Below are 26,503 nucleotides of genomic sequence, written 5' to 3'. Positions count from 1 at the left end.
GACATGTTAATAGTGCACTTGTTGCTTCCTTTTGGAATTTGGTGGGTATAAAAGACAAAGTTTTGTGGGAGTTTTTCCCCATGGGAGACAAGGAATTATGGATGGCCCATTACTACAAAAAATTATTCATTTCTGGCACTGGTGGCACAGAAATTATTCACTTCTGGCACATTACTTAAAACATGAATGGTTCACCCAGCAGATTTTCTGCAAATGCTTTTTCGAAGCTGTGTAAAATGGTTGGGTAATTATTGAAGCCAGTGGCCGAATTTGTTCCGTATTTACTCCTGTTTAAGTCTGAGGTAAGGCACTCTCTTACTACTCTGATTCTTCTCAGGGCAAGTTGGGTATGAATGGCTAGGATCAAATCTGGCTCAAAAGTTTTCAACACATTATGTAGTGTGTTGAAACTTTCCGTTCCAGTTCCCAAGGATGGAAATATGGAAAAGCAAGTTGGGACCAAAACAGCGACTGTAGTTTAATACTAACATTAGGTTCCTTCTCACTCCATATTCTGCCCACGTGGTTCACGGTCTCAGCCTAGCAGATAAAGAGGGAGAATCACGCCATGAACGCCCATCAGTAAAGTTCATAAATCAGCTCAGAGATTCAACTGACCAGGATTGTGTCCTGGATGGCAAATGATGAAATGCAAAGCAAAGGTCTCACTGGGTCCAGGCATCTCTGAGCCAGCAGGTTTGAACTCTGATCTTCTGGTGTTTGATTAGTTTCCTCTGTATAATCTAACTTCCCGGTGAACAACATTCTGAGGCTACTCTTGTTTGTATGTGTAAGGGTAATTTATAGAATCTGAATTTTCCTACGGTAGATTGCAGTGAAAGAGTCATTTTTGTTAGCCGATTAGTCCAAAGTATAACATTTTATGGAAGGGTCAGAGAAGAGCAAAATAATAAAACTTTGCTGCTTTTCTCCAACTTAACTTCATAATATCCTATACCATCCTTTGGGGGGTGAGGGGGTTATTTGCTCAAATTATTTACTGGCCAAAGCAAAAATGAGAAACCAAGTATGGTTTCTTGTCTAATAATGAGCACAGACGTCTCCTCATCACCATCACTACAGCACAATTAAAATTCTCTGTATCCTAATTTTCTTTCTTTCTTTTTGAGTTGGAGTCTCACTCTGTCACCCAGACTGGAGTGCAGTGGCTGCTCCCGGCCACCGCAGCCTCGACCTGCTGGACTCCGGCGATCCTTCCGCCTCAGCCTTCCAAGTAGCTGGAACTACAGACGCACGTCACCACTCCTGGCTAGTTTTTGTGATTTATCGTAGAGACGAGGTCTCACCAAGTTGGTCTCGAACCCCCTAGGCTTAGGCAATACTTTCACCTCGGCATCCCAATGTGCTGGGATTACAGGCTGAGCCACTGCACCCAGCCACTGCTGACTTTTTAATAGTGGAGTTTTAAAATTGTTTAGTTCATTTTCATTTATAAAAATTCCCCCTAGCAGAGAAGTGTGGCAGCCAAGGGTATAAATCCAACTGTGTGTAGGGGGTATTCAATTACTAGCTCTTAACTTGGTGTATAATCACCAAGTTAAAGCAGAAGGTGAAAAGACAAAGAATAGCTCCCTACTTTCTATCTTTGCATCTCTACCCAGAGAGTTTCATTCGTTCATTCATTTACCTGAAACAGGGTCTATCTTTTCACCTCTGCCAGAGAGATTCATGCATTCATTTATTCACTTATTTGAGACAGGCTCTGACTCTATCACCCAGGTTGGAGTACAGTGACGTGATCATAGCTCACCGCAGCCTCGAACTCCTGGGCTCAGGTAATCCTCCAGCTTAACCTCCTGAACAGTTGGGACTACAGGTGTGTGCCACCAGGCCCAGCTAATTTTTCAAAAATATTTTTTGTAGAGATGGAGTCTCACTATGTTGCCCAAGCTGGTCTTGAACTCCTGGGCTCAAGCAATCCTCTTGCCTCAGCTTCCCAAAGTGCTGGGATTACAGGCATAAGCCACAGGACCCAGATTCTACCAGAGAGTCTCTATGAAATGCAGGAGATGACCCCAAATAAACAAGGATACACAGAATGCTGAGGACGCCAGAGGTCACAAAAGAGCCAGGAGAAGTTGGCAAATAAAAACGATGATGCATAAGTTAAAGCAGAAATGGGCAGCTTCCTTTCCAGAGAGGGGAAACCTGGAAAAGAAACAGGGAAGAAACAGCAGCATACCATGTGTGACGAGACTAGAATGTAGAGAGAAGGGCTAGAGAGAGTCGGTCATGAAGGAATCAGATGAAACGGGGCAGGGAGGAGGAAGAAGAGGAACGACTCCCACATCTCTGGAGCTATACTACGGAATGAAGCCCCCAGTTTTCTCTTTTTCTTTTCTCTTTTTTATTTTTTGGAGTCGGAGTCTCACTCCATCGCCCAGGCTGGAGGGCAGTGGCATACTCATGGCCACCCCAGCGCCCACCTGCTGGGCTCCGGCGATCCTTCTGCCTCAGCCTTCCAAGTAGCCAGAACTGCAGGCGTGTACTAACATGCTTGGCTAATTTTTAAAAAATCTATTGTAGAGACGAGGTCTCAGTAAGTTGCTCGGGCTGGTCTCGAACCTGCAGGCTCAGGCAATCCACTCACCTCCTCCCAAAGTGCTGGGATTATAGGCTGAGCCACCGAGCCGGGCCGAAGCCCTCATTTCCCCCCACAGCCTCTTTCTGGACCCGCGGGCCAACAAGCACAGTAGAAAATCCGGGTCTCAAGGGCAACAACGGGGTTTTAGGAGTGGCCAGTCCACGATGCACTCAATCAAGTCTTACTCAGCGAGCTACGAGAGCCACGGGAGAATCCAACAGCATTCACAGTGGCAAGGAAACCCATAATGAGTCCTTAGACTTGGCAACTGAAGCTTCTCCTGAACAAACTGGGACATCACCATCACAGTGAATGGTAACAATTATGACCCACTACACTGAAAGTTTCTGGTTAGCGGGAAAAACATCTTCTATATCTTTGCACCTTTTTTTTTTTTTACCCCATACATAATCAGGCCAGAGCAGGTGTTTGTTGAACTGCACTCAACTCAGCCAATCCAACACATGCTGTCTTCCTGGAGAGGGCACGTGGGAGGCGACCACAGTGAGGGCTACCCTGCCTCTTACAAAGATACATGGCAGATGCAAGAGAGAACTACTGCTTCAGGCCAAAGATAATCTTTTTTGTTAATTACTTTTTCTGATTAAATGCAGGCATACTGGAAGAGGAAGGAAGATATAGGAAATAAATGGCTTCACTGCAGATGATATTAATGAAACAAGATTTAAATATCTAAACCATGGCCTACTAACGACATCTCCTTTTCTGATTAGGTTACTTGCTTGGTTGATGAGGAAATACAGTAGACAGTGTATCTCTGGGCTTTAGCCAGACATTTAATAGGATCTCTATATAGTGTGAGAGCAGAATTAGGTGGATTTCTCGCCAGCCACATAAATAGTGCTGATTAGGGTCAACCTGGCAGGAGGTCTGTGGTGGGCCGCCTCAAGGCTCATTTGCTGTCCTGTTAAGTATTCATTTGGATGAAGACGGTGAAGACAGGCTTATCATCTCTGTGGACAGTACGAAAATGGAAGACACAGCACCATGCGGGAGGGCAGAATTAAGATATTTATAGAAGCTCTCGACACTGGGATGATGGTGGCTAAGTCAACTCTAACAGGATGGCATTCTAAATGGATAAATGTAAGGTTCAATAAACCAGCAGGGTAAACCACAGGATTGGGAGATGTAGCTTAACGACGATATCCATGGAAAAGACTCAGGGATTTTAGTTGACCGTCAAATGGATTTATCATGAAGCCAAAGCAGCTTAAACCTCAAGGCCCCTCAGTGGTATGGCTCTGTACTTAATTGTGTATCAATAATTGTGTCAATTATTATGTCAATTGTAGCGTTCCCCACAGCCTGCATCTCTTCCCCATTGACATGGAATCGTGCATGGTGATGATCAAAAGTTACTTTTATACTTTCTGATTTTTTTTTTTGAGTCAGAGTCTCACTCCATCACCGAGGCTGAGTGCAGTGGCATGCCATGGCCAACCCAGTGTTGACCTGCTGGGCTCAGGAGATCCTTCCACCTCAGCCTTCCAAGTAGCCAGAACTGCAGGCGCATGCCACCATGCTTTGCTGATTTTTTGATTTATTGTAGAGATGAGGTCTTGCCAAGTTGCCTGGACTGGTCTCAAACCCGTGAGCTCAGGCAGTCCTCTCATCTCGGCCTCCCAAAGTGCTGGGATTAACAGCCTTGAACCACCACACGTGGCTTCTTTTAGACTTTGAAAATAGAAGATTATATAGGAAACCATAGAGATCATCAACTCTCACAATCCAAACCTGGTCAAATGATTCCTGGAATAGGGTGTCCAGTTTTAGTCATGATGTGTTCGAGAAATCAGACCCCCAAAGACGGAAACAAATCTCCCTGGCTGGCTCCTTCACCTTGACCTTATTGATTTCTAAATGCTAGGCCTGGGTCCCTTTCTCTTCTTAATACATTTCTCTCTATAGGATATCATACCACCTACCTTTAGGGCTTGAAAAAATACCTCTAAAATGCTAATGGTTCCAAATGTCTCTAGGCCAGCTCCAAGTTCCCTGAGCTCTGGACTTATGGATCCAACCATCTGATAACTCCACAGGTACCAGGACTGAACTTTTGAATCTCTGCATACTCATCCCATGTCCCTTTCTCCACAGAGGAACAAGTCTGAAGAACAGTGACCAAGGAATGCAAGAAACTTTCAGTATCTTATGAAGAACTATGGGTAAAGCTGAAGATGATTAATCTAAAGGGAGAAAAACCTGGCAGTGTTGGTGAAGGATAGCTAAGATACTGTAGGTAGAAAGGAAACACGTTCCCTCCTTATGATACAACGGAGACGAATAAGGAAACAATTTCCAACAGAGAGACTGAAAAATGCCTGTGGGAGATGATGATTTCACCATCCTGGAATTTCAGGGAGGAATGGGGTCAGCCAGACACTGTCCTGGCTGTAAGTTCTGCTGTTGTGGTTGATCTCTAATGATTGAAACTCCCAAAACCTGAAGCTCCAAGTGCGCTGATAGTTCTATTTCTCAGTTCATTTATTTTTAGCTGTTGTCATTAAATAAAGAAAAAAGAACAAAGGATCATTTTTGTTTTTCCAACTTGTGCTTCTGGCTTTTCTGGAATCAATGCGTATGTTTCAAGGACTGGCTAAAGGGAACCGCACACACGATGGCCTTTAAGGTCCTTTGGCTACCAAGTCATTCTGTGTTCAACCATTTTTCCAAGGTCACGATGGACGACCATTGGTCTAGTCCAGCGGTTTTCAAGCCACTTCAGCTGTGGCTTCCTTTCTTCAAAGTCCACAATGTGAAAGAGATAGAGACTGAGGAGCTTTGGCTGGAGCAGGAGAGAGAGAGTCAATTCTACCCGGTGCTCTCTCTTTGTCACCTTCCCCACCACTGATCCAGTGTGTTAAGGAAAACCCTAGAGATCCTTTTCCATAGGTTTTTTTTTTTTTTTGAGTCGGAGTCTCACTCTGTCGCCCAGACTGGAGGGCAGTGGCCGCTCCCGGCCCCCGTAGCCTCGACCCGCTGGGCTCCGGCAATCCTTCCGCCTCAGCCTCCCAAGTAGCTGGAACTACAGGGGCGCACTACCACACCCAGCTCATTTTTGTTTTATTGTAGAGATGAGGTCTCGCTGCCCAGGCGGGTCTCAAACCCGGGGGCTCAGGCAATCCACTCACCTAAGCCTCCCAAAGGCGCGGGATGACAGGCTGAGCCACCGAGCCCAGCTCCTTTTCCATATGTATCGAGTATTACTGCCTGCAAAGTATCAATGTGTAAGGTTGTGGGGGAAACAGAGGAGAATATGACATAGTGCCTGGCCTTCATAAAACCTGCCTGAGTGCAATGAAGATGTGTGTCTTTCAGAACCCACCCCAACGATGATAAACCCTGGGGAATCTGTCCTTTCATGGAACCTGAGTTCTTCTCTTAAGGCTATTTCTTTTCCTTTTATAATGAGTGGCCACATCTGAATATGCACAGCTCAGTGTGTTAAATTTTTACTTCCACTGTCTAGCAAAAACGATTTAAGCCGCAATATTCATAACGCTATGCCTTATTTAAAGAGATTGGGAAGGTATTATTTGGGGTCCAGGGAGATGAACTGCGATCCCTCCTTATTTAAAATCTTGGCAATGATAAACACTTTTCGTTCCACATTTCCATTGGTTTCGTGGCAAAAAAAGACAAACCCATGACTTGGGTAGAAACCATCCCCTAGAAACTCACCGCGCAACGGCACAGGGATGCCTAAAAGGTGCCTGTGTGCATCTCCATGAGCCACTTAACTGCTCACCATGTCGCTGGGCCACTTCCAGGCCTCTACAGCTCTCCCCCTTCCCAGAGGCAAGAGGCTAATAATGTGTGTGACCTCTGAGCTCCTAGACAAATGCCCACCTGCTTCCGGGTACAGCATGCACATGGGGACGCAATCTTGCAAAAAGATTCTGACAGAATGATGATCACACACAGTTTCAGGGCAGTAGGCAGAGTGAGAACAGTGGCTCTCGCTGGGAATTTCAATGCAACTGCACAAGCGGTTCACTGGACGCTTTGAACAGCCTTTCCTAGGTGCAGGTGCAGCGGATACCAAGATGACAGCCACAGGGAGCCCGAACCCGGCAGCCTTGGAGGAAGACAGGGCCAAAGCCCGCATTGGGAAGTGGTAAAGACTCACCCACTGAGAGTGGGCCCTGAAGCCTCTAAGAAAGGTGCTGACGGCCTGAGGGTCCCTTCCTGGTATGTGCTTGAAGATGCAGATGACGCCACACCTTCTGAGAGCCGGGCTCTCCTTTTCACGTTTTGCAGTCCCCCATCCCCGGTGAGTGGAGAGGGAACGTCATTATGCCATCTGACCCGAGTTTTTTCTAGAAGCCTCCAGGTGAACCAAATGAAACTGGGCAGTTTGCTTACAGTCCTTGCCAGTGATGAAAAGTACACAGAGACCTCTCTGTGAACTGCAGGGCTGAGGAAGATTAAATGCAGAAAGACACAGAGCCCTTTGCAGTCCAAGTGAGACCGTTTTTTTGTTGTTTGTTTATTCTTTTTGAGTAAGGGTTTCACTCTGTTGCCCCGACTGGAGTGCAGTGGTACAATCACTGCTCAGCGCAGCCTCGACCTCCTGGACTCAGGTCTCAAGGTTTCTTTCTGCCTCAGCCTCCCTAGGAGCTGGGACTACAGGCACGCGCCACCACGTCTGGCTAATTTTTAAATATTTTTTTTATAGAAACGGGGCCTCGCTATATTGCCTAGGCTGGTCTCAAACTCCTGGGCTCAAACAATGTTCCTGCCTTGGCCTCCCAGAGTCCAAGGCAAGAGCTATTGCACCAGGCCAGTGTGGTAACTCTTCTTATCAGCATGTTCCTCCATTTAGAAAGCTGCTACCAGCTACAGGCAGGCTACCGGAGTGCTATGGTGATAGCCTGAACTGTTCCCATAAGTGCTAGAAACAAATAAGCTAGATGAAAAGGGCACATTATTTTGAAAAATTTCCCAGCCACAGAAAATTCTCAAGCTGAAATAAGCAAAATTGTGAGCCGGGTTCGGTGGCTCAGCCTGTCATCCCGCGCCTTTGGGAGGCTGAGGTGAGTGGACTGCCTGAGCCCGCGGATTCGAGACCCACCCGGGCAACTTGGCAAGACCTCATCTCTACAATAAATCAAAAAATCAGCCGGGCGTGGTAGCGCATGCCTGTAGTTCCGGCTACTCGGAAGGCTGAGGCAGAAGGATCGCCGGAGCCCAGCGGGTCGAGGCTGCGGTGGGCGGGAGCGGCCGCTGCGCTCCAGCCTGGGCGACCGAGTGAGACTCCAACTCGAAAAAAAAAAAAAAATTGTAGATCTGATTTTACCAAGTGCCACTCACGTCATATAATTTTCAATACTTCCCACTTATTATCTCTGAATAAGATGTGCATTAGAAATGGGAATGATCCAGCTCCAGTCCAGCTCCTCGAAACACCTTTCTCTTGGGTGAGAGATGTGCCCCCATTTGCCTACACACCTCCTTTTCTAGAACCCTTTCCCTTTCGTGGGATTTTCAAAGAGCCCAAGTTCAAACATTGGGATCAGTCATTACAAGCAAGAAAAATGTAAACAATTAAGCCTGGAAAAGTAGGTACACATCCTGAAAGAGATCAAGGCAGTTAAACCCTACCCAAAGCCCAAGAGATCCTTGGCATATTCTTTCAGAAAACAGAAAACCTGGCTTTTCTTGGGGCTCTGACATTTCAAGCTTCTCCATCATTTTTGCCATCTGTAAAATGTTGACCGTTCCAACCTCCCATCTAAATCTCAGGTACAGTAAGAATGGGTCCGGCCAGGCTCGGTGGCTCAGCCTGTAATCCCAGCACTTTGGGAGGCCGAGGCGAGTAGGTTCGAACCTGCCTGAGCCTGCAGGTTCGAGGCCAGCCCAGGCAACTTGGCAAGACCTCGTCTCCACAATAAATCAAAAAATTAGCCGGGCGTGGTAGTGCACGCCTGTAGTTCCGGCTACTTGGAAGGCTGAGGCGGAAGGATCGCCGGAGCCCAGCAGGTTGATGCTTGGATGGCCGTGAGCGTGCCACTGCCCTCCAGCCTGGGCAACAGAGTGAGACTCCAACTCAAAAAAGAAGAAAAACAAGGGCTCCAACAAATTATATAGGTAAGTGCACTAAATTCTTTTGGCGACGAGCCATAGCACCAAAGTATTTAGGCTCACACAGTTTTGCATGTTTCAAAGGAGCTGTGACATCCCCTCCCCTGTTCTTCTATATCCCCCAGTCCTTTCAAAGAGCAGCCTAAGGTGATAACAGCACCCAAGCAACTGGGAGCACAGACATTCCCAGACAGGAACCCACCTCTTGATCGGTGAAAATCTCTATGAAGTTCTGGAAGGAGAAAGAGCCGGACTGGAGGATAAGCTCTCCGGTGTTTTCAAAGCACTGCCCAGTCAGCACGAGCAGCTTGTGTCGGGCGGCGTCCGTGATCATTAAGCGCACCTGAAAGGAAGCAGAGGGCATGGAACCGGAGTTGCGGGCAGTGCCGCCAACTCACCTTCGGGACAGGCCTAGCCTGGGCAGCCATCCAAGTGTATCACCAACCAAAGCGTTCGTTCCCTAAGTCTAATAACGTCCCTTGATGGTGGTGGCAGGGCGTGCCCAGGACGGGGAGGGATGAAAGAACGAAGTCCTGACCGCAGGAATCCCCCACAGAAACGATAAGTGTGGTCATCAGCTGCCCCACGAATGCCATTTTCAAAGTTCTGCTACAACCAAGACAGTCGTGACAGTTGACTTCCCCTCCCCAGTTTCCTCCTCTTTTCCAAAGCGGCCTTCACAGCTGGCCATCATTGGTTCCACAGCTGTTCGGAAGTGTCCGCTGGCAGCACGGAGCCTGGGGACCAGGGAAGCCTCGTGAATATCTCACAGGCTGAGTCACCAGGTCCCCTAGCTGCTCCCCAGGAAGCTCAGGGTTCCATGTGGGGTCCTGCACCAGCCCCTCCCATCCGGCATCCCTTTCCTTCCCAGCCATGCGGCCAACGCTCAGCTCCCAGTGCAGCCTCCTGTGGGACCCTCGAGGGGCTTGACCCAGAGCATAAAGAAAAGGTGACCCCTGAACAGCCAGCTTCGAAACAGAATTGCAAATGGTTTGCGCTAAAGAACTCCCTGTGAACTCCAAGTGGCAGGAGGCCAGCTGCCCTTCAGCAGAAACGCCACGTTAAGCACCAAGGTATTCGTTCTGAGCCCAGTTCACGAATGTTCAGCACATACTACGTGCCAAGCCCCATGCCAGGCACTGGGCTGGAGACAGGCTCCAAAAATAAACAGGGCACGACCCCTTGCCCAAGAATCCCACAGTCTAACCATGGAGAAACACACACACCTAAGTCATTATTTCAGCCCCATCTGCTCCACAGACAAGCCTGGATTCCTGTTTCAAAAATTCCTTATTTTTTCCTTTTTCATGTCTCACAGCTGTTCTAGGCAGTCTGCCTGGACATATATTAATTCTCCAGGTTTTTTCAAGTTGCAAGGACTTCCTGATTCTGTTAGTCCCGGAGAGACTGCTATCCTACCACTTTCCCCAACCCTGCACCATTATTAATGGACTGCCAAGGAGGTCCTGCTGATCCAAAGCAGAAAGAAGTAGGTCAGAACAGGTTACATCAGGGTAGCCCGCAAGCAGAAGCAACCCAAGCGTCCATCAACTGAAGGACGGACACACAAATGAGGCCTAGCCGTACGGGGTCACACAGCCATGAAAAGGAACGCAGTCGTACATGAGACAATATGGACGACGCTTGAACACGTTATGCTAAGTAGAATAAGCCAGATGCAAAAGGCCACATGTTGTGTGACTGTATTCATATGAAATGTCCAGAGCAGGCAGATCTATAAGAAGAAAGTAGGCTCGTGGTTGCCAGTAGTGAGGAGGAACAGAGGGTTCGGGGTTTGGGGGTATAATGGACACGTTTTGGAATTTGATTGTGGTGATGGTTGCACGACTTGTAAAAATACTAAAAACGACTGAACTGCACACTTTAAAAGGATGGATTTTCTGGGAAGTAAATTACAGCTCCATTTATACAAACAGTCACAGGGATGCTCAAAGTGTGGACAGAAGAGACGTGGCAGACGAAGGAGGCTCCCAGGGACTCTGGCAACTTGACTGTCCGAGAAGCCATTCGATTTCAAAAGTGCTCAACCATAATAGAGGAAGTAGAAAATGGAGCTACAGCCACACCTCTGGCTGGGTGACCGGGTATTCTTGGCTTTAGCCAATTTCTTACGTCGCAGTGGGCTCTGAAATACCCAATGACTCTCTCTGTAGCACATCTTCCTATGGTGGCAACAATCATACTAATAATAACAGCCAACATTTACATGTCAGTCATGATGCGCCATGCTATGTTCTAAGTACTCCCCACTTTTAAGCCTAACATTAAATTTGAACTTTGAATGCGGGGACTGTTAACACTCTCCATTTCACAGAGGCGCAAACTGAGACAAAGACAGCAAATCACTCTCTCAAGGCCACCGGGTAGCAAGAGGCAGAAGAGGGATTAGGATAACGCCCAGGCAGTCTAGGGCCAGTGCACGCGCCTGACCGCTACGCCTCCTGCCTTTCAGCAGCGAGAAGGTTTGCAGGCAGGATAGCTCTGAAGGGGGCTCGCATCTGCGATGCCACCCTTCTCCAAGTCTGTCTTGTGTGTCCCAGCCTGAGGGCCTGTCGTCTACTTCCCCTGCCGTGTCCCTGTGAGACTCCATGCCATGAGCTCCCCTCCCATCCGTGCCCAAGATCCCATACCCTCTTGCCACCAGGTAGTAAGAGGCAGAAGAGGGATTAGGACAATGCCCAGGGAGTCTGGGGCCAGTGCATGCACCTGACCACCCGCCTGGACAAAACATTGCAGTGCCAGCTAGCCTTCCGCCTTCCGCTTCATTTTGACCGGGAGGGGCAGAGGGGGTGGCACCAGTGCAGAAAACCAGCCGCTGACTGGGGGTTAAGGAGGTCCCCTGGGCCCAGGATTTCTCTTTTCTGTGTTCCTCTCCTGCCCTCGCCTTCCCAGCCCTGTCATCAGTGGGTCCCTGTCCAGTGTGGCGGCCCTGCCTCAGGCCTCTGCAAAGCCCAATGCTTACCTCCGTGCTGACGGCTTCATCGGAAGGGTTGATCAGGACCACCGTTTCTAAAACGTCACTTCGGTGATGAAGGATCTTTTGTCCTGCAGGCACAAGAACACACACAAAAGACGGGCCTTTAGCTTTTCCAGAGGAAAACCACCCGGCGTGCTTCTGGGACAGCAGAGGAGCTTCTGCCTCCGACGTGGCCCACGGCACCGGGATTCTCTAGACTACCCTGGGAAACACGGTCGGCTCCTCCAAGAGCAGGTCTGTGTGGTCCAGGCTCCTCCCCACGCTCTAGTCTTCATGGCCGGTCCCTACGCAGCCTCCTGGCGGTAATGGCGGTTTCCATCTGAGACAAGGGTGGGTGCCAGGAAAACTCAACGGGGGCTCTTGACGTTTCCTTTCTCATGGTAATTGGGGATGTTTCTCCGTATCAGCCTTTCTTCTGGTGAGAACTGGGCTGAGATTAATTAGGAACCTTATTGTGAAATGAATGACATCCAGAAACCCCAGCTAACAATTAGCCCAACCACCAGAATGGCTGTCTGAGGCAGGCTCACAGGCTGCTGGAGGATTCATTAATGAATTCACTTGCTCATGGAGAACTGGAGGAACCGTGAGGAAGTGAGAAGGGAAGAACTACTCTCTGGGAAAGAGGGCTCCACTGTCCCCTCAAGACGAGCAGAGCTGATGGGGAACGGTGACATGCGGTGTCATGTGGGACGAGGGAGCCTGTCTGGGGGGGTGGGCTGCAAGACCTTTGGCTCAAATCCCTGACTTCCCATGCCTTACAGGTCCTAGGGTCGTCCTGCAGCCCCCCCAGCCAAAATGAACTGAGGTCTGTGGACATCTTCTACAAAGAGCCACCTTCCCTGGGCAATGGGTTGGAAGTGAGCAGGTGGATGTGTGACCAGAGTTGGTGACACATGCTCTGCCAGCGGATACAGGGCAGAGAAGAGGGATCTCCTTTCAGAAAAGTGGGAGGGAGACGAGTGGTTGGGAGGGAAGCCAAGAACATGTCTGCTGCTTGGGAGTAGAATGATGTTTGGATGACAGGAGGAAAACAGAAGAGAATCTGAGGGAGCTGGACACCAGAGAATAACCCAAAGCAACTGTTTTCCAGACAAACAGTTTGACGGTTCTGGAAAAAGCTAAAATAGAATCACTATATGACCCAGCGATTCTACTTCCAGGTGGCATTAAAAACAGGAACTCAAAAGATCCTCGCATGCCAGTGTGAATGGCAGCGTTATTCACAATAGCCAAAAGGTGGATGGTTGGGTAAAATGTGGTATATCCATAAAATGAAATATTACCCAGCCATGAAGAAGAAGGAAGTTCTGATAATGCCGTGATGTAGATGAACCTAGAAAACATTATGCCAAAAAAAAAAAATCTTGTGTCCAGACACAAGAGGACAAATGTGGTATAATTCCACTTACATGAAATATCTGAAATAGGCAAATTCATAGTCAGAGAGTAGATTAGAAGTTATCAGGGGCTAAGGGAGGGGGAAGGGGGAGTTATTGCTTCATGGATACGGATTCTGTTTGGGGTGATAACACTTAAAATAGAAATGATTTTGTACAACCTTGTGAATGTCTTAATGACACCGAACTGTACATTTAAAGATAGTTAAAATGGTCAATTTTATGCTTTGTGCACATTTTATCACAACTTTAAGATCTAATAATGTAACATATCAAAAAACATGGCATAGTGCACTTTATAAATGGGTGAATTGCATGGCACGCAAATTATGTCTCAAAAAAGCAGTTAGAAAATAAAAAAAAGAAAGCAGTCCAGGATATGCAGCTTACTTAAGAGTTTTTTTTCCCCCTTTACATCATAAAGGACCATAAGTTCTACAGAAACAGCAGCACGCTCACTTACAACCTACCACCATTGCCACTACCAAGCCCACTCTCTTCTACCATCTTATGTTCCCTAACAGCAATATTTATCAAAAAACTTTACATCACATACAGAAGAAGCCCGAATGAAATGACAACGGGTGTCGGGCACTGTTCTAAGACTTTACATATGTGACTTAGTTTAATCCCCAGAAGAGCTCTGTGACACAGGCACCATGATTAGCTCCCCTTACCGTCAAGGAGCACAAGTGAGTGAACCAGTCCAGCGTCACACAACCAGTAGGTGGTCGGCCAGGGTTTGCACCCAGGTTGCCTGACTCCAAACTCTTTCTGCTACACTGCTCTGTGGTGCTAGCTACTCGTTCTAGGATTTGGAAAAATAGAGAAGGCACCGACATCAAATGCTAAAGGAGTCCTAGGGAAGAAAGTCTGAAGGAATCAAATCAGAGAGGTGCTTAAAGAAGCAAGAAGACGGAAAGCATTCAGAGAAAAATACCGGCCAAAAAAGGCAAGGGTGGCAGAACATGTACTTAATAAAAGAAGGTAAAATTAAGAGAAAGTGTCTTCCTCTAAATGTCTAAAAATGAAGACACTCCAAAACAGAACAACATCACATGGTTGGAGCAGGCAAAAAACTACGGTTAACAATAACAGGTAAGTATATAAAAAACTATGTAATTTTCATTGTAATATTATTAGTCATGCGATAATCAGTGGAGGGCTTTAAATTTTTCACTAAATGTAATCAAGTGTTCTGAATATTTCTTACCAAATAGCCAAAGAATAAAAGCCATACTCCAAGAGAAAATACTTGTGTTTTCTGCCTCTGTATAAATGGCTAAAATGAGCAATAAGATGATAAATAAAATGTATTCTTTGTTAGCCAAAAAAAAAAAAGAGAGAATAAGCCACAGGTAAGAGAGTTCATTTATTAGGAATACTAAATACTATAATTTGTTGGACATTGCTTTTTTGCCTTTGGTTGTGTTTATGCTTGACAACTATGTGCATTTAAAACTAAAGCAAATGAAAATCGAAATGAATAAGCAAATGAAATGAAAATCAGCAAAACCCATAAAACGACCTTCTTCCTAGGTCCTTCCATCAGTAGCCTCCTTGAAACAAAGATTTTAGGAATTTTGAAGGCACTAACGTGAGACGAAATTAAACAAAAGCTCAAGACCGAAAAGAAGCCAATAGTCATTTCCCTGGTGAGACTTTTCTTGTGAGCACACAAAGCATCAGGCAGCATAGTGACCGGGTGTGACTGTCACCATGGCTGTATTCTGTGGGAAAATTCACAAAAGCAAGGTATATAGAAGCGGCTCCTTCCCAAGAGATAGTAATGAAACCAGAGCCCCTCTCTTTCCAAAGTGGTGGCACAGAAGGCCCCCAAAACTGCTCACGCACCCTTCAACGCACAAGGCCCATGAACAGCCCACCTCCTGCCCACCCAGGGCACCCTCTCCTCAGACACACAGCGGGCCACCCGCCCCCAGGCGCCTCCTGGCAGGGGGCTGCTTACCGTCTACCAGATGTTCCTTTCCTCTTTGGCTTCATCACTCGAAAACAAATGTCACGTGACTGCTGCCAGTCACCCCACTCCTCCCAAGTCACTCTTCACACCTCTGTGCCCAGGAATTCAACTCATGACGTCTTTCTGCCCGTCTTTGGAAACACGGAGAGAAATGGCACAGGCGCGCACCAAGATGCCATAGCTGTTCCCTCAACAAAAGTCTTTTTATAGGATCGGATTTGAATGGAGGGGATTTAAAGGGAGAGAGAGAAGCCTCTAGCTCTTGTCACCGCTGGACTGCTGGCCAGATCCCTCCCCGGGACAACATAGCCTGGGGCCAGGCCGCCCCAGCCTCTGGCCAAGCCCGGCCTGGGGGTGGGGCCTGGCGTGCCCCCTCCGCTGGCATCCCCGTGGGTGCCAGTTCTCCAGGGCAGGCGGCTGGGATGCTCACAAAATTGCATATTTGGGGAATGTTTCACGCTGGGAACTGGGCCAGGCGTTGTGAAGGGAGGCCACCACCCTAGCCTGCAAAGGTCCCATTCAGTTGCTACAGAAAGGAAGTTCTAAGGAAAGAAAGGCAGCCTGGTTCCTGCCTCTGTCCTCAGCACTCCAGTCTGCCCTCTCCATCCGACACCTCAGGCGGCCCCAGGAAGAGTTAACTTTCCTCAGCACTGGCCTGAGGGAAGCAAGGGGGGGCTGGAGATGGAATGATCATGTCCCTTATTGCCGCAATAAAAAAAAGTCTCTGAGGGCTTCCCCACAAGACTCGGTGTCATTGTGAAGCCTCGACCTGGGTGCGGGGCTGGGATGGTGGAGAACACTGTGGAAAAGAAAGGGGTCTGCCAACCTCAGCATCCAAAGAGAACCGTCTGGGGACCCTTCTGGGGACCCTCGAAGCAGCAGGGGCCTTGAAGACAATGCCACTTTTGTTTGAGCTTTCCCAGAGCTGTGTTTGGAACTCAGAAAGAAGCCTGTATTTTTCGGTGATGGCTGGGATTTCTGTTTCTTTTTTTTTTTTCTTTTTGAAAATCGGGAAGATTCATTGGATCTATGTGTCTTTCAAGGTTGGGCTGTTTTCGTGGTTTAAGTTTTACTATATCCAGGTGATTCCGAAATCTCTTAAAGCAAGAATGTTGTTTTCTAGGCATATACATTTCTAGAGGCTGTGGGGGTCTCTTCTCCATAGAGTTTAAGATTTATCTGCACACACACACATGCACACACACAGGCTTCTCCCTTGTTTCAGAAGAAGAAAGCAGGAGTGGTAATGGAAGAATGGAAGAAAAGACTACGGGTTTCTACTGAATCACCCGTAACCAGGACTGACAGCCGGGGCTGGGGCAGGGGCTTCAGCCCGGAGCAAAGCCCTCCTGCCCCCATGCCTGCCCCGGGCTCTGCCAGCTCCTGCCACCGGCCTGTCTGCACCTCCCAACTCCCTCCACCCCCTGCCTACGTCCTTTGGGAAAAAAGCATCTGTTACGGGGATTCGACACTAGAAAAATTTCCAACGTGAAGATTCTACAGTTAGAAAAGGAAATGCATGAGATAAAGCCGGCTCAGGATTATACCTCTAAAAGTAAAGTATGGCAGATCAAGGAAAGAACCCAAGCACAAAGTGTCTTGATTTTAAAGTCTGTTTTCATGAAAAGACAGAAAGGAGAGAGCAGGAAAAGAAGGGAGGGAAGGAAGAGACAATGAGAGCAATCAGAGTCCTTCAACCCAACCTCTTCACCAAAGTGGATTTTTTGAGAGGAAACCTCTAACCTCCAACCTCATGTGCAGAAAACATTCCCTGGGATAAAATGTAGTTAGATGGCTAAGAGCAAGAAATGAAAGACACTTGATACAGGAGCTAAAAAATGAATTACTAACAGGTCTCCCAGCAGCATTATTTTTTTAGACAGGATCTCACTCTGCCGCCCAGGCTCTGGATGGAGTGCACTGGTGTGATCCTAGCTCACTGAAGCTTTGAATTTGGGGGCTTAAGCGATCCTTGTGTCTCAGCCTCCCGCCTCAGTCTCCCGAGTAGCTAGGACTACAGGCGCGCGCCACCACGTCCAGCTCATTTTTGTATTTTTTGTAGAGATGAGGTCTCACTATGTTGCCCGGCCTGGTCTCAAATTCCTGGGCTCTCGTGATTCTCCCACCTTGGCCTCCCAAATGCTGGGATGACACGCGTGAGCTTTTAACGGTGCTTTTTCTTTGAAATTGCTTCCAGGCCTCCTTTCTGTGAGAGCCCACATAACTCGAAAAGGAAACATGTAACTGGTTTGAAGAGAAGGGGAGTTGGTGCGGACAAGGAGAGCCTCCTGAGTCAGCAGTTTTCTAGTGAATGTCCTTTTCTTCTAGGGTCCTCCAAGAAGCCCTCTCCATCCAGCAACTAACATCGGGGCCCGGAGTCAGCCCCAGGCCCAGCCCCGGTCTGCAGGAAGACATCTCCAGAGCTCCCTTCTCAGAGAGAGGGAAGGGACCAGCAAGTAAGGAAGCCCCAGGGGCAGCACAAAGCCTGGTCTCGAGAGCCCCCAATGGTTCTCCCTGTGCCGCTCTCTCCCATCTCATCATTTTAAAGCAAGAAAAACAGAAAGAGCGACAAAGAGGTGAACACGGGTTATTCAGGAATGGTGCTTCTGAGAGGCTACAATGACAGATCTCTTTCTGAGGTGCCCCAGGGTTAGGGTTCCAGGAAGGAACCCGGGGAAGGGTGGTGGCAGCCCCACCTAACAGAAGCCTCCCTCACGCTCCCCTGGAGCAAGAAATCACCTCAGCCCTCAGGGAGACAATGATCACCCAGTAAAACGAGACTAAGTCCCCTCAACCCTGCCACAGAGGCGTCCTTAAAAAAACAAAGCTGCTAGGAGACTTGGTTCTCCCGATTCCTCGGATATCCAAAGACCAACAGCACCAGCACAGAACACGGAAGGCCAACCATTACCGGGGAATTGAATCCTTTTCCAAGGAAGTGAAATTCTTAGCTCTGGAGGGAGTTTGATTTCCTAAGGGCCCTCACATCAAATTAACTCCTCCAATCAGTGCGTTCATCTTTCCTCCTGTTTATCTGCTCTTGCAGCCCTCAGTCTGAGGCTTGGAAAAGGACCTTTTCTAGGCTGGGTGTCTCAGAGGCAAGAGAGAGCATCAGGGAAGAGAGAACAAAAGCATAACCCAACATGCACGCTGGTTTTAGAGTCACGCGCACGTTGGAGCACCTTGTATGTGCTAGGAGCTATTCTACCTGGATCAACAATGACTAAACACAAAACGAATACCTAGAAGCAGTTAGTGACAGCATCTAACTCTTTGATGACCAGAGAGTCGATCCCAAGAACACAACAACAATACCTTACGTGTGGAGAGCACTTCAGAGTTTTCAAAGCATTTTTTCCTTCCGGTAGTGCCTTGCTTTAGCCTCACTGATATTCCTGTGACATGGTGGGAACAAATATTATCCTCTTGCCATGGACCAAAAAGCCGAGACTTGCCCGAGGCCTCGAAGACTGTGGAAGAGCAGGCCTGACGCTATTCCTTTCTCCTTTTCTTGATCTCTTCCTGACCCAAAGAAAGATTTTCAAGTTGTGAGGCCAAGATTCCCCTTTGTGAGAGGTACGCGTGCCCCGGGGGTCGGCTGTGGGTCAGCCAATGCCTGCTGAATCGCGGGTCGGGGAGGGGCCCAGGCCTGGCAGGGCACACACTGGACTCCCACATACCCCCCAAGGCCAGTTCCTTCTTGTTTCTGCTGAACCATCAGTCAAATGCTCTCCCACCTACTCCTGATATTCCTGGAAATGTCGTTTTTCGGTTGGAAATGTATTTTTGTTTCCGCACCTGTCTCGTTGCTGATCTATGTTCCTGAATCTATGGCTCTCCAAATTTTAAACATTTGCTACTTCAAGAGAATAAAAATCTCAAATTCCAGTGTAAACAAGTTCAGGAGACGTTGCACGTTCATTTAAATAAGCTGATCATTGCTTGGGAACTAGACGGCTTTGCTTTCTTTTGTGTTACAGAGAATTTAGTTATTACACAATTTGAGTTTATGCCTGATTTTCCCCACATTTCCTGAACCATGCTGCCGTTAGCTACTTTCCTCTTTTGTGGCCATTGGCTTTGGTTTGGTTGGGTTGGGCTGGGTTTTCCATCTGCCCGCTAGTCTTTCCAGCCCATCCTTCCCAGGGGTGCTCTGCCATCTTGTGCTTTGGTTTCTTCGACCTCTGGATGCCTGAAGAATCAAACCACCAAACCCCCAAGACTTCCAAGCTTCTCTCCGTGTTCTAAATGGTTCACGGTGGGGAGGCACAAACCGAGCCTTGGGGTCACAGGCAGACAGGCCCTGCTCCTAGTGGCCGGGGGCTTGGGTTTGCATCTTCCAACCCCTCGTGGTTCAGGGTTCCGACAGCACACACTAGAAGCACAGCTTGTTGGGGCACCGGATGCCAGGAGACAACAGTCCGACTCCTTCTGCAGAGTTCTCATCTCACCCATTTTCGTATCCTCTTTTCAGTGTTTTCCTCCTCTCAAGTCTCGTTCGCTTAGGTTCTCCTCTTCCTTGTCTCCCTCTGCCTCTTTAAAACCTCAGGGTAAAGAGATGAAACTCTAGTCTATCAGAGGATAGAGTGAAAGCCATGGGAGAGAGAAGTGGGCTTCATTTTCCTCTATTTTACCCTCTGGCTGAAAGAAGTAGAAATAAGTAAGATAGATGGTGTTGATGAAACTCTGGCTCCCTAGAGGACACTAAGGAGAACCCGCAATACCATCGTGGGCACCAGCCAAGGAGGATAAGATGGCCTGATGCTCACATCAAGTTCGCATCTTCAACAATCTATAGAAGCTACAGGGTTGTTGTTGTTTTAAGGCACTCCAAGTGAAGGGAGATGTCGTAACCTGTTGGGAGCCAACTCCAGGACTCCTTCAAAGCAGAGATCAACAGCTGTCTCACGCTTCACCACTTGCAAAGCACCTTCCTCTGTGTCTACTCACGTAAGCCCCGGTGGCAGGTTCCAAGTCTCTGACCTGGCTTCCTGGGGGCTGAGACGAGGTGGGATCTGTGCCAGGTTCTCTACACAAACCCTGCTGCAGACAAAGGAAAACTCTCGTGCTTCTCATGCCCAAGACAAAAGTCCTTTCCTCTGCTTTTAAGATGGGAGGAGTCCGGCAGCCAAAATGGAAATGTGCTCCCCTGGGACCTGCGTTGATTTCCTTACCTCACAGAATGGAAGACCCGAAGGAGCCCGTGTGACAAGTCCATCCGTTCTTGCACCCTCTTGCTTTCCAGAAGAGAAAGATGAGCCTCAGTCACTGGCAACCAACGGCTGTATTTGTACAACTGTGCGAAAATACTAATGCTGCTTTACTTATTTATTAATTTATAATTTATAATCTATTTATTGAGACAAAAGCTCACTCTGTAGCCTCAAATTCCTGGGCTAAAGAGATCCTCCCACCTTGGCCTCCTAAAATGCTAGGACTCCACGCATGAGCCACCGCGGCAGGCCCATCACTCGGGTTATGGGTGATAAATGTTTTGTTTGCAATATGACCTCAGTTGCACATCACCAACATTCATAATTCTTCTTATTTTACAAATGGGGAAATTGAAGGTGATGGGACAGATTGCTTAACAAGAGTGAGCTGTCTTGTCTAGCATCACAAAGACAAAATAAGCTAGTGAATTAGGTTTTAATTCCAGCTCATCTGACTTCTGATCTCCATCTCTTCACTGCACCTTACTGCTTCTCAGATTGTTTTAAGAGTTCACAAGGTCCAAATCCTTACTTTGTAAAAATAAAATTTATCTGAGATACATTTTCCTTAGACTGTTATAGAATAATCCCAGCACCTGGAACACAGATTTGGAAATGACTTTTATTTTGAAGAACACCTGACAAGTGCCAAGTACTCTGCCCAATCATTAGGTTAACCAGGAGATTGCCAATATCAGTTATTTTTTGGGTCAAAAACGCCACCTTCATGTGGTTCAACAATTAGACCTAAATTTCTTTAGTAGGTTTCAGAGGGTTTTTTCCCTAATCTTAATGGTTTTTCCTGCCTTTGCATTCCTTATTTGTTAAGACAATGTGAACTACTTATAAAAGACATGGTTTTCTAGCGTTTAATTCAGGCAAATCAGTGCTATTTTCATAAACTGAGCACTGAGGTTAAAACATGGATAAGATGCATCCCTCTCTTGAAGGGATACAGTTTAATGAGGAGACTTGGCATTTAGACAGTCTCTAATTCAGGAATTGTTAAGTCACTAGTATCTGATATACAGCAAGTGCTCAACTGATGTTTGATAAAGGAATGAATCATCAAAATGGCTAAGATCTGCTGAATACCTGCTCGGGGTCAAGCCCTGATCTAAGTGCTTTCTGTTACCCGCTTTAATCGGCACAGTAATCCTATGAGGAAGCCGCTGTTCCTATTTCACAGATGGGGAAAAGGAGGCCCAAGGCAATGAAGCAACAGCCCAAGGGGCTGCAGGAGTTACCAGTGGAGCTGGGAAGTCTCCAGAGCGCAGGCTCTTCACAAATACTCCGTTTTAAAGGGAGAGAGGGAGGGAGACAGATGACAGTGAGTTTGGTTTGGGGATGCTGAGTATGAGGTCCCTGCAGGACATCCAGGTGGCTCTGTCCAATTAACAGGCAGAAGTGTGGATCCAATGCTTGGCACTAGGTCTGGCCAGAAGCATGGCTCCGGGAGGCATCAGTGCACTTTTAGCTGAGGCTATTGGAGAACAGAGAAAAAGCCTCTTGCGTGAGAACCGTCTTGGGAAATGGCCACTCTGTGAATGGCTGGCAAAAGCCAGTGAAGGTCAGGGGGAAAAACAACCCCACCCCCCAAGGGGACCTCTCACTGCAGTGCCGTGCTGATGGGCAAACCTAAAACCACATCTGCACAGAGTCAAGGCAGAAGAGTTCAAAGATGTTAAACCATCCAATAATAACTCATACCTGGTTTTCAGATTTCATCTAAAACACACTTGGTTGGACCTCCATGCGCACTGCTAGGATACATTATGTAGCCTCCGGGCATGGTTTTATTTACTGTCAGGGGCCCGGGACACATCGGCCTGACAAAAAAAGCAAGACTACAGGCTGGCCTTGCTCAGAATTCGGTATGTCCCACAGTCCCCCGAGGAGCTCAATAAAAATGCAGATTCCCACGGCCCACCCTCAGACTTTCTGATTCAGGAGGTACCAGGCTGGGCCTAGGATTCTGCATTTCTGCCATCTCTCATGTGATTCTGATGGTTCTCTGGTCCCTTCTTTGAGAATCAAGGCGGTGTCGATGATGGATACTCTCTTGATCAATAACATCTTAAGTGACCTCATTTAAAAATCATTCTCACACGGTTTTTATGTATTACTATCCCAGGGTCTGAACATACCGCTAGAATTATTTCCCTTGAGAACAAACGTGATCATTAAAGGCTCAAACAACCTTCCTAGTAAATATTGATTCCTGGAATCATTTGACAGGTTTATCTGACATTTAATTTGCCATCAAACTCTTGCCATTGATCAAATTCAGGGAAACGGTTGACCTTCCACCCTCATCTGCTACTCTCGGAACCAAATCATCAGACTATTATTCACCTTCCATGCCAGCTGCCTTAAAAACAAAAACCAGGCCGGGCTCGGTGGCTCAGCCTGTAGTCCCAGCGCTTTGGGAGGCCGAGGTGAGTGGATTGCCTGAGCCTGCGGGTTCGAGACCCTGGGCAACTTGGCGAGACCTCATCTCTACAATAAATAAAAAACTAGCCGGGCGCGGTAGCGCACGCCTGTAGTTCCAGCTACTTGGAAGGCTGAGGCGGAAGAATCGCCGGAGCCCAGCGGGTCGAGGCTGTGGTGGCCGGGAGCAGCCACTGCACTCCAGTCTGGGCGGCAGAGTGAGACTCCAACTCAAAACAAACAAACAAACAAACACAAAACAAAAATCAAATAAATCTTTTTGGTCTTTGGCTATTGAAAAGTAAACAGAAATAGAAAGATACGCAAATAGATAACACAATACACGCTAAACCTAGTTGCTAATCATTGCCATTCCTTGGCAAGCCTTTAGCTCTAAGCCAGAAAGCAACAGCATGAGTTGAATTTTTTCCCAGTTAAGTCTCCAGGGGGGCAAAAGTGCCATCAGTGGCAGTAGGGGGCTGGGTCACAGCAACCAGCTTAGGGATCTACCAGGAAGCGCCTTCCTAAGGTCAAGATCCTCACCTAGAAGGATGAGGCTCAGGAGATCTGAGATCCGGCCCTGGCTGAGGCAGTGCCTCAGTCGCCACCAACTATAAGAAGTAACGCACAGGTGGATACTCAGCGCTCCAGCCCGTGCGAATAAATCTGGTCATATCTGGAAAGGATCCGGCATCTGAGCCCAACCCAAAGGACCTGTGATTTTCATTGCTTGAACCGTGTTTACTTATACACGGCCTCATTTCAAAGGGTGAGGTGGAGAGAGCTCATTGGTATGTGCCGACCGTATCAACACCTGTGTATTTCCACGTCAGACGGTGCCTGTGTCATCCGGTCATGGCTGGATGCTTAGCTGCCCATAACGGTCCCCCCGGTTGTCCCCAACCATGGGTCTTCCCTCTCCCAAGGGTGAACGGTGATTCTCAGCCCACCAGGGGCACTGCCCTGATTCCTCTTCGCCTTCCTGTTCTTTGCCCTCTGTGACATGCCTTCCCTGGGGAACCAAAGCGATGTCTCCCTTACAGTCTGGTTCTCAACTTCGCTCAGCTGAGTTCAACTGAATCCCAAGCAAGTTCCGTCAACTTTTTTTTTCTTTGAGCCGGAGTCTCACTCTGCCGCCCAGACTGGAGTGCAGTGGCCACTCCCGGCCACCGCAGCCTCGACCCGCTGGGCTCCGGCGATCCTTCCGCCTCAGCCTTCCGAGTAGCTGGAACCACAGGCGTGTGCTACCACGCCCGGCTAATTTCTGACTTATTGTAGAGATGAGGTCTCGCCAAGTTGCCCAGGGGGGGGCTCAAACCCGCGGGCTCAGGCAATCCACTCACTTCAGCCTCCCCAAGCGCTGGGATTACAGACTGAGCCACCGAGCCTGGCTCCTTCCACTTTTGAATGCCTTTTCTTTAAACCCTTGGCCCACAGATCTCTTTTAAGACCTGTACCGCTTTTGCAGGTTCCCTTCATCATTGTGTTAATCTTACAAACAGCCCCACAAAAACCATCATCTCTGCTTATGTTTTCCTCCTTACTATATATTTTTTTCTTACTCTAAGCCAGGAAGAAGTGAGTATTTGAAGAAGTAAGTTTTTTTCTCCCCTTCCACTTTGCCCTCCCTAGTTTCTGTTGTCCTAACAGGCAGCAGCGGAAGGATAACATTCTTGAAGACTTGATAAGGTAGACATTTGATCCCTATTTGCTAAACATCAAAGAGGACCATGCCACAAGGTCCTCTATAAGGTGAACTGCTCTGACCACATCTTCAGAGGCTCTGTCTACTACAGGAGATACTGAGCTGCTGGGGGGTGGGGGGTGTAGTTCCAGGTCTTCTTGGGGGGTAGGAACAGGAGAAATGAGCAGAACTTTCTTTAACTGAGCCCTTCGTCGCTCCCCTTCAACCAAATCCAAACCCTATATTTCAGCAGTAGAATATTTATTAAATGGGTAAATAAAATACTTAGTAAAGGGTAAATACTGCATGAACGGATAAGTATGCTCTTGGAATCATCATACACAGAGTTGACTTTCTTGCAAGCTGCCCTCCATACCACTGTTTTTAGAGCAATAAAAATGCCAGCTGTTTAAGCCGGCTCTGAAGAAGAACGGGCCAAGTCAGGTTCTGCCAGAGCTCTGGAGTATAACTCAAGAAAGAACATCTGATTCCTATCCAGAAAGCAACGGTGAACTCAATTATTCTTTGAGGACCTAGCTTGCTAGTAACTCAGGTCTACAAGGAATCACTTTGATGGGTAGGACGCAGGCTCCTGGCTTTCAAGTTAGCCACTGAGCTTTTCATTTCACCTAATAACAATCCATTTCAATAGGCCATACGGTTAAAGCTTACATAAAGTAAACCAGTAATTCACAATACTGATGTGTTGATTTTATTCGCACTAAAGGCTATCTAAATTTTCAGTAAATTAGATATTCATGCCAATCGGTCACTGCATTTTTTTTTTAACCTCAGTGGGATAGTCTGCTTGAAGGTTGTTTAAATACCATTTACTGTGGCATAAAATAAGGCATCACACCCAGTTAAATCTAATCTACTCCTGACAGGTCCAACTCATGTTTCATTTACTCTGGGAATACCTCCCTGCCCATGGCAATTCCCAGAGTAGTGTCTTCCTCTAAATTCTGACAACAGTCTCTGTATCATTACATATAGAGGAATTAGAGGGAGCATGTGACTATTTATGAGTAACCACCTCCAACTAACTTATCACATCTTAGTTAACAAAATGCTTTCACATACTTTCTTTTTTTCTTTTTTTTTTTTTGAGTCGGAGTCTCACTCTGTCTCCCAGACTGGAGTTCAGTGGCATGTTCCCGGCCACCCCAGCCTCGACCTGCTGGGCTCAGACGATCCTTCCACCTCAGCCTTCCAAGTAGCCGGAACTACAGGTGCACGCTACCACGCCTGGCTGATTTTTAATGTATTGTAGAGACAAGGTCTCGCCAAGTTGCCTGGGTGGGTCTCGAACCCGTGGGCTCAGGCAATCCTTTCACCTCGGCCTCCCAAAGTGCTGGGTTTACAGGTTGAGCCACCGAGCCCCACACACTTTCATCTACAACATCTCCTTTGAATGTCCTGTGAAGGTGGCAATTTCTATGTCAGTCTCACAGAGCCTAGATCCGAGCCTTCCACATGTAGACATTCAGGTGATGAGGGTCTTTTTTGCAAAACAGGATGACTGAAAATATAGATACTCATAGTTGCACACAAACACAAGTTCTATTTCTGAGTGGGATTTAACATCATAGCGTAGCTGGAAATACAATCTTTAGAAGTGAGCAACACAAGTGATCTATCTTCAGGATCTGAAAAATACACACCTAGGTCACCACTAGCAGAAAGCCCATGCCACACATAATTAAAAAGGAAACATTACCTAGTTCTTCTTCTGTGGTCAGGGCCATAAAATGACCCAAAGTATCAGGAGTTGTTTGTGTTTGTTTAGTTTTCTCCCAAGTGCATTGGGTTTGCCTCTGGTCATTCAGCCACCCCTTAACGTTCCTCATGGAATTAAGATCCGGCACCATTAGGACGATTTGTTTTGATTTTATATTCAACTACAAGGTCTTCACAAGGTCACTGTTAATGGGGTGCCACAGCGTATCCCCAAGCCACATGTTTTGCTGAAGATTCATTCCTTACTTTAACAATTTATTTTAAATTTATTTTAAGGCGAATACTATTGCCCTCTGGGAGATTGTACCTGAACCCCCTACATCTTGCAGACTTAGGAAAATGTG

The 26,503-nt window shown here is 47.5% G+C and overlaps 1 protein-coding gene across 3 annotated transcripts in view; it reads right to left on the bottom strand.

Annotated features, from left to right (window-relative positions):
- MAP1B (microtubule associated protein 1B) overlaps nt 1–26,503 on the bottom strand; it is a 99,583-nt gene that overhangs the window by 16,466 nt on the left and 56,614 nt on the right. For all 3 annotated transcript variants that reach the window (XM_008053965.1, XM_008053963.2, XM_008053964.2), the window contains exons 2-3: nt 11,697–11,779; nt 8,916–9,056 (exon numbers count right to left, since the gene is read on the bottom strand). In XM_008053965.1, the coding sequence (XP_008052156.1) occupies nt 8,916–9,047 (132 nt within the window). In that variant the 5' untranslated portion in view covers nt 9,048–9,056; nt 11,697–11,779. The remainder of the gene's footprint in view (nt 1–8,915; nt 9,057–11,696; nt 11,780–26,503) is intronic.

Source organism: Carlito syrichta, unplaced genomic scaffold (genome assembly GCF_000164805.1).
Source record: "Carlito syrichta isolate Samal-C Ts95f unplaced genomic scaffold, Tarsius_syrichta-2.0.1 Scaffold288910, whole genome shotgun sequence".
In the NCBI taxonomy this organism is placed as follows: domain Eukaryota; kingdom Metazoa; phylum Chordata; class Mammalia; order Primates; family Tarsiidae; genus Carlito; species Carlito syrichta.
Note: the sequence above shows the minus strand (reverse complement) of the source record. Positions and strands in the feature narration are given on the sequence as shown.